The 7500-nt window shown below is 44.8% G+C and overlaps 1 protein-coding gene across 1 annotated transcript in view; it reads right to left on the bottom strand.

The window, feature by feature from the left end:
- LOC119583795 (tubulin alpha-1D chain) overlaps nt 1–7500 on the bottom strand; it is a 12909-nt gene that overhangs the window by 1099 nt on the left and 4310 nt on the right. Inside the window, exons 2-9 of the mRNA XM_037932495.1 lie at nt 6436–6658; nt 5974–6138; nt 4850–4986; nt 3421–3620; nt 2443–2617; nt 1889–2041; nt 1301–1464; nt 1–655 (exon numbers count right to left, since the gene is read on the bottom strand). The exon at nt 1–655 is cut by the window's left edge and continues 1099 nt beyond it. Of these exons, the coding sequence (XP_037788423.1) occupies nt 517–655; nt 1301–1464; nt 1889–2041; nt 2443–2617; nt 3421–3620; nt 4850–4986; nt 5974–6138; nt 6436–6658 (1356 nt within the window). The 3' untranslated portion in view covers nt 1–516. The remainder of the gene's footprint in view (nt 656–1300; nt 1465–1888; nt 2042–2442; nt 2618–3420; nt 3621–4849; nt 4987–5973; nt 6139–6435; nt 6659–7500) is intronic.

Below are 7500 nucleotides of genomic sequence, written 5' to 3'. Positions count from 1 at the left end.
CTTCTGCTTCACTCTCTCACTTTCACGTCTTCTTTTGATCTTTTTTTTTTTTTGGTATCATCGTCGGTATGTCATTAGGCAATATTTGCTCCGTGTTTGTTTTATCGTATTTCGTTCCAAATTTTTCACCGTCGTTTGAAGTCCTCAGATTTCTTCTTTTTCTATTATTTTCATCTCTTCGTCTTTAATTCTTCTAATTCTTCGTCGTGTAAGAAAAAAAAAATTATAGAGTCCCAAGAAGGAAAAAAAGTCTCCTGTCGCGTTATTTTCACCGGGTGGCAGAAGTTGATCAGCATCCTGGGCGGTCCCTCAACGTCAGCTGTAGTAGTAGCCTCAAGAACGCCCTCGAGAGCCGACTTGACTTTTTTGGAGGAGGAGGTGGAGTCGCTTTGTCTTTTTGCTATTACCATTATTTTTTTTATTATTATTATTCATTTATTATTGATCTTCTTTTATGCTTATTTTTTGGGTTTTTTTGTTTGCTTTGTTTTGTTTTGTTTTTTTGATTTCTTATTTTTAATACTCCTGGCCTTCTTCCTCTTCGCCCTCGCCCTCAGCGGAGTCGAGGCCGACCTCCTCGTAGTCCTTCTCGAGAGCGGCCAAGTCCTCACGGGCCTCGGAGAACTCGCCCTCCTCCATGCCCTCGCCCACGTACCTGAGGGGACATTGTGGGTTAAACATGCTCGGGCTGCGAAGAGTGAGGGGAGAGATTGTGTCTTGGAAATGATTATTATCGTTATTATTATCATCATTATCATTATTATTATTGTTGTTTTGTTGTTGTTATTATTATTGTTATTATTATTATTATTATCATTATTATCATTATCATTATCATTTAAATGCCTGGATTGAGAATAGTGACTTTAAGAAGAATAGTTCTTACGAATGGTTGGTTTGGGAAATGTGATGTTGAGAGTAATTTGTGTTTAGACATTATCATTATTATTTTTAAAGAATGACTGGTTTGGGAATGATGACTTTAAGCAAGATTATTTCGTAGAGCTTGCAATCAAATGCAAATGGTTATATTGCAGTGTGCACTCTGTCCCTCTTTTCTTAACTCTTATTCCACTTTCTTCTTATCACTCATTGACTCTAATCCACTTCATCTTTCTTACCTCTCTCTCTTTCTCAGTTCTCATCCTACTTTACAATTAATTCTTAACATTGTTTACCTTCGTCTTTTCATTCTTATATTCTCATAAATCCTTTATTTTTTTTTTCTTTTCTTTAATCGCCTTTTTTATCATTACTATCACTACCATTATTTAGGAAAAAAACATAACCCTACACTCACCAGTGCACGAAAGCCCTCTTGGCGTACATAAGGTCGAACTTGTGGTCGAGACGTGCCCAGGCCTCAGCGATGGCGGTGGTGTTGGACAGCATACACACAGCACGAGCTACCTTTGCCAGGTCACCGCCGGGCACCACTGTAGGAGGCTGGTAGTTGATGCCCACCTGGAAAATGAGGATTAGTTAGAATGTTGAAGGATGGAGAGATGGGATTCAAATGGGAAATTAGTTCTTTGATTTTTTGGGGGGGAGCGGGGGCGGGGGGGGGGGGGAATATTTTAAAGTGTAGGAGAAAAAGGGTTAACTAATATAAAGTAGTTACCCCAGACAATTCCTGTCGAGTAAACAAAGAAAACGCGTATTGTAGAGATTAGAGCTCTAACTTACATATTTTTATATACTATTAAAAATATTAATACATCCTTAGATAAACATGTCATTGTCATATCTGTAATTCAGTAAATTTATAGTTCACCGTAATATTCGAAATTCATTAGACACACATCTAAACCACCTTCCTTCTAACGTGTTCAAAAAACAAAAAATCACACAAATAATCAAGAAAGTTATTTGAACGAGTCCCGCATACCTTGAAACCTGTAGGGCACCAGTCCACAAACTGGATGGTCCTCTTGGTCTTAATGGCGGCAATGGCAGCGTTCACGTCCTTGGGTACTACATCACCTCGGTACAGGAGACAACAGGCCATGTACTTGCCGTGACGTGGGTCGCATTTCACCATCTGTGAGGGAGAAGGAATTAATGCTTTTTATTTTGTTGTGGCTTTTTTTTCTATTTTCCTTTTTCTTTCTTTCTTTTGTTTTCTTTTTTTGTCAGGAGGAGAAGGATGTTTTGTTCTAGAGGAAAGAGGTAAAATGGTTAGTCGGTTAGAGAGAAGAAGCGAGATTATTTTTCACTCTACGGAAGGGATACGTTGATATGTTGAAATACATATCTATTTTTATAGCTCCTGTACTAACGGAAAATCATTCTCACGCAGTTACTCTAAATTTCAATTCCACTTTCCTTTAACACGCAACCTCCTCATCAACCCTACCCTACTCAGTTCCACCCCCACCCTCTCCACCCTCTCCACCCTCCCTCCCCCCGCCCATCCTCTCCACCCCTCCCCCTCTCCCTCACCTGGTTAGCAGGCTCGAAGCAAGCATTGGTGATCTCGGCGACGGAGAGCTGCTCGTGGTAAGCCTTTTCGGCGGAGATGACGGGGGCGTAGGTGACGAGGGGGAAGTGGATCCTGGGGTAGGGCACCAGGTTGGTCTGGAACTCCGTCAGGTCCACGTTAAGGGCGCCGTCGAACCTGCGTGAGGGGCGGGCATGTAAGAAGCTGGAATTTATATGTTGCGTGTGTTGCGTTATGCGTAGGTGGAAATGTCTATGTGTGGGTGTGTTTGTTGTGTTAATCTGTGTGTATATATGTGTGTGTGTGTGTGTGTGTGTGTGTGTGTGTGTGTGTGTGTGTGTGTGTGTGTGTGTGTGTGTGTGTGTGTGTGTGTGTGTGTGTGTGTGTGTGTGTGCGTGTGTGTGTGTGTGTGTGTGTGCGTGTGCGTGTGTGTGTGTGTGATATGAGTGTGTGTGTGTTGCAATTAATCATCTATTGTGGTTCTTTTTGCCTCTAAAGAAACGGGATTCCTCTCCGCAGAATTCTTTTAAATGATCATTATCCTTTTTATCCCTGAAGCAAAGCGAACTCAAAAAGGATAAAGGCAATGCGTAATTCTGACTTACTTAATGAGATTCCAGCTATATTACCATTCCTAGCAAAATAAAAATAGAAAGGCTCGAAAATAGTGAACAGAGAGAAGAAGATGAAAGAGAAACATTAAGGGAAGGAAGGGAAGGAAGAAAAGAGGTAAATACATAGACTTAAAGAAAACAAGAAGGAAAAAAGAGCAAAGACACTGAACTAAATAAACACCTATAAATTAATAAAAAACAGAAAACGAAGATATAGTACACGAAAAAGAAAAGAAAACGGAGATACTGAACTGGAAAAAAAGAAAACGGAGATACAGCACACGAACACAGAAAACGTGAAGAAAGGAGATAGAAAGCGGGAAGAAAGGAGATAGAAAACGTGAACATTCCGACCAGACTCGCCACCTGAGAGAAGCGGTGATTGATGACACGATCTGACCAATCAGTCGGTTCAGGTTAGTGTAGGTGGGACGTTCGATGTCCAGGTTCCTGCGGCAGATGTCGTAGATGGCTTCGTTGTCGACCATGAAGGCGCAGTCGGAGTGCTCCAGGGTGGTGTGGGTCGTCAGGATGGAGTTATAGGGCTCCACGACGGCGGTGGCGACCTGGCGAAGAGAAAGACAGAGAGAGAGAGGAAATTAGTCGTGAGCGAGAGAGAGAGGCGGAGAGATTGGACGAAAAGTGGGCGAGAGAGAAAAAAAAAAGTCAAGTTTGGAAGAGAGTCGATAAGTGAGTCGATAAGTGAGTACGTGAGAGAGATATTGGTCGAGAAATGAGGAAGAGAGACGGAGAGATTAGTCGAGAAGTGAGAGATTGGTGGAAGAGTGAGGAAGAGAGAGTCTGATGTGGTAAAATATGCATGGCAAAGTATGAATTTGTATGACATGAGATTTTCTCTCATAAACATGTTACGAGTGAGAGAGATTAGTAAGTTTGAAGGTGTGGGAGGGAAGGAGGAAGAAATGAGCTAATATGTTACGAAAGGAGAGAGAGAGAACGAAAGAACAATAAAAAAAGGTATAAAATCTGGTAAAAAATATATCCGCACTCTAGAACTCTTACGGCAAATTACAGCAGTATAACTGATTTCATTTTATTTTTAGCGTAAAGATATCCCCTTACCCTGACTTCATACCGAATCCGAAACCCAAAAGTTAAATGCAAACCACCAACTAAAAAAGAAAAGAAAATGATATTGATCACGTGGCCTAAAAATGAACATTGGCGTGTTCCTCCCACGTTAATTTTCCCGAATTAATTTGTGTTCTTTTTTTTTTTTTTTTTTTTCACTTGTTCCTTGACCCGAAATTCGACAGGGGAAAGATTCTGTAATTCCGGTTAGAATCATTATAATGGTGTCAAATAAAGTGTTTGTTTTTTATGGATTTTTGGTTATAAGTATTGATTTGGTTTGAGAAATACTGTCGTTGGTAGTTTAGAGTGGTGGTTGTGCTTATTATTTTATCCTCTTAATCTCAAAGCTTTCGACTCTCCACTTCCTCCACTTCACCTGCTCCTCCACCTGTACTTAGTCCCCTCTAACCCTCCCTCCCCTCCCTTCCCCTCCTTCCCCATCCCACCCCTCCTCCCACCATTCCCTCCCCTCCCCTCCCTCCCTTCCACCATTCCCTCCCTCCTTCTAACCACCCCTTCATCCCACCAGCCCTCCCCTTTCCCACCCCTATCCCCTCCCTCCTTAGTTGACCTCTCCTTCACCTATACCCTTTCCCTTCCTTTCTCCTCTATCCTCCCCACCCTCCCCTCCCATCTCCCTGATTCCCCACACGTGCCCCTATCCCGCCCCCATCCCCCTATCCCCTCCCCCCAACCTTACCTGAGGCGCGGGGTAGATGGCGAACTCCAGCTTGCTCTTCTTGCCGTAGTCGACCGAGAGCCGCTCCATCAGCAGGGAGGTGAAGCCGGAGCCAGTGCCGCCGCCGAACGAGTGGAAGATCAGGAACCCTTGGAGGCCTGTGGGCGGGAGGATGGGCGTGAGTGGGCGTGAGTGGGAGGGAGTGGGTGGGGGTGGGTGGAAGGGAGTGGGTGGGAGTGGGAGTGAGTGAGTGTGAGTGGAATTGAGGGAAGAGATAAACAGATAGGAGAAGTTAGACAGATAGAGAGATAGACAAAGAGATATAGATAGATAGATAGATGGAGAGAGAGAGAGAGAGAGAGAGAGAGAGAGAGAGAGAGAGAGAGACAGAGACAGAGACAGAGACAGAGACAGAGAGAGAGAGAGAGAAGAAAGAAGAGAGAGAGAAGAAAGAAGAGAGAGAGAAGAAAGAGAAAGAAAGAAATGTAAGAGAGTCCAATTGCACAGGTGTGAGGGGGTGAGCAAGTCAGCAATCAGGTGGTATGGTTTGCAAATTAGAAGCCATGAGTGATGAGTTAAAAAAAAAAAGGTGATCCGCGAAACGATGACTCACAGGAGAGTCCCGAGTTATGAGTCATGAGGAAGTGAGTCGAGTCGAGCAATGAGTCATGGGTAAATGAGAATCGAACTTACCGAGGAGCTTGCAACGAAGAAAGAGAATCGACAAGAGGCTTAATTGCAGAAAATTGCAAAGGGAGACGGAATAAATGCAAGGGTTGGTTGATTGGTGGAAGAGAGACCTTGTGTTCACGGGCCATTAGTAAAACCACCTCGGGATTGCTTTTCTTACTCGGGGAGTTGGGTTACAGGGATTCAGGGCGTGCTCAGGTTGAAATGGGGAGACAGAGAGAGGAAGAGATGGGTGAGGAGGGAGAGAGAGAGGTAGAGAGGGAGGGAGGAAGAGAGAGAGAGGGAGGGAAGGAGGGAGGTAGAGAAGGAAGGAGGGTGTGAGAGAGGGAGGGAAGGAGAGGGAGCTGGGTGCAAGGAAAAAAAGGGAGAGATAGAAGGAGGAAGAGAGAGAGAAAAAAATAATATTTGAAATATATACATATATTTACAACACCACAGCAGCAATTTCTTCTCACCTGTGCACTGGTCGGCCAACTTCCGCACCTTTTCGAGCACCACATCGACGATCTCCTTGCCAATGGTGTAGTGACCGCGGGCGTAGTTGTTAGCGGCGTCCTCCTTGCCTGTAATCAGCTGTTCGGGGTGGAAGAGGGCGCGGTAGGTCCCCGTTCGCACCTCGTCTGGAAAAAGGGGGAAAAGAGGGGACGTCAGGGAGGAGGAAGTTAAGGTTTTTCGCTTGGTTTGTTTCTGATTTGTTTTTCTTTTGCTTGGTTTGGTTTATATAACGTTAACAATTGAGTTGTTCTCTCCAAAGGCTTGATATTATTATTTGTTGTTGTATTAGTAGTAGTAGTAGTGCTGAAATGCTAAAATTTCCTTTCGTTTGTCAACAAGCCGGAAGGATAGACACGTAACTTCAATAAGAAACCACAAAACCCGCAACATTCCCAAGACAACGGCATCTCCCCCCAACCCACCGATAACCGAGGGCTCCAGGTCGACGAAGACGGCCCTGGGCACGTGCTTCCCGGACCCGGTCTCGCTGAAGAAGGTGTTGAAGGAGTCGTCGCCGCTGCCCACGGTCTTGTCGGAGGGCATCTGGCCATCGGGCTGGATGCCATGCTCCAGGCAGTACAGCTCCCAGCAGGCGTTGCCGATCTGCACGCCGGCCTGGCCCACGTGGATGCTGATACACTCACGCTGGGGGAGGGAGAGGGATGAGCATGGGGATGGCTGTGGTAGTGGTAGCAATAGCAGTGGTAATTATGTGAGTAATAGTGGAGAATGATGATATTAGTAATGATAATCTAAAAGCCGCTGATATATTCACGTGGAGGGAAGGATAAGAAGAGATAGGAGAGATGTGCAATCACACTGTATTCAACAGGAGATTGTACAAATACACACCGAAATACAAAACCTAGAAACTCTGAAAGACAGTCGCCTGATTATCGAGCGGAGGCACTGGAGAAGGCGACATTGTGTCTATATTGCCTAGCGGGAACCGTTTCTAGGCGTTTCTGTTGTTGTTCTGTCGCGCGTCTGGCTGTCCCCCAGGCCGCGGGACACAAGACACAGCCGGAATCGTGTCTCTGGATCGCCGCTTCTTCCGAAACATTTGCGACACATTTAAAAGGCCGTATTGGTCTGTGTGGGGTTTTAGAATCTATCGGACTGGAGAATATTAAACTGTGTGTGTGTGTGTGTGTGTGTGTGTGTGTGTGTGTGTGTGTGTCTGTGTGTGTGTGTGTGTGTGTGTGTGTGTGTGTGTGTGTTGTGTGTGTGTGTGTGTGTGTGTGTGTGTGTGTGTGTGTGTGTGTGTGTGTGTGTGTGTGTGTGTGTGTGTGTGTGTGTGTGTGTGTGTGTGTGTGTGTGTGTGTGTGTGTGTGTGTGTGTGTGTGTGTGTGTGTGTGTGTGTGTGTGTGTGTGTGTGTGTGTGTGTGTGTGTGTGTGTGTGTGTGTGTGTGTGTGTGTGAATATATGCCACAGGGACCAATGATATAGCACGTCTATTTATATTTAAATCAATATTTGCTTGCTTG

The sequence above is a fragment of the Penaeus monodon genome, chromosome 17 (assembly GCF_015228065.2).
Source record: "Penaeus monodon isolate SGIC_2016 chromosome 17, NSTDA_Pmon_1, whole genome shotgun sequence".
Taxonomy (NCBI): Eukaryota; Metazoa; Arthropoda; class Malacostraca; order Decapoda; family Penaeidae; genus Penaeus; species Penaeus monodon.
This window is presented reverse-complemented; position numbering and strand designations above follow the sequence as displayed.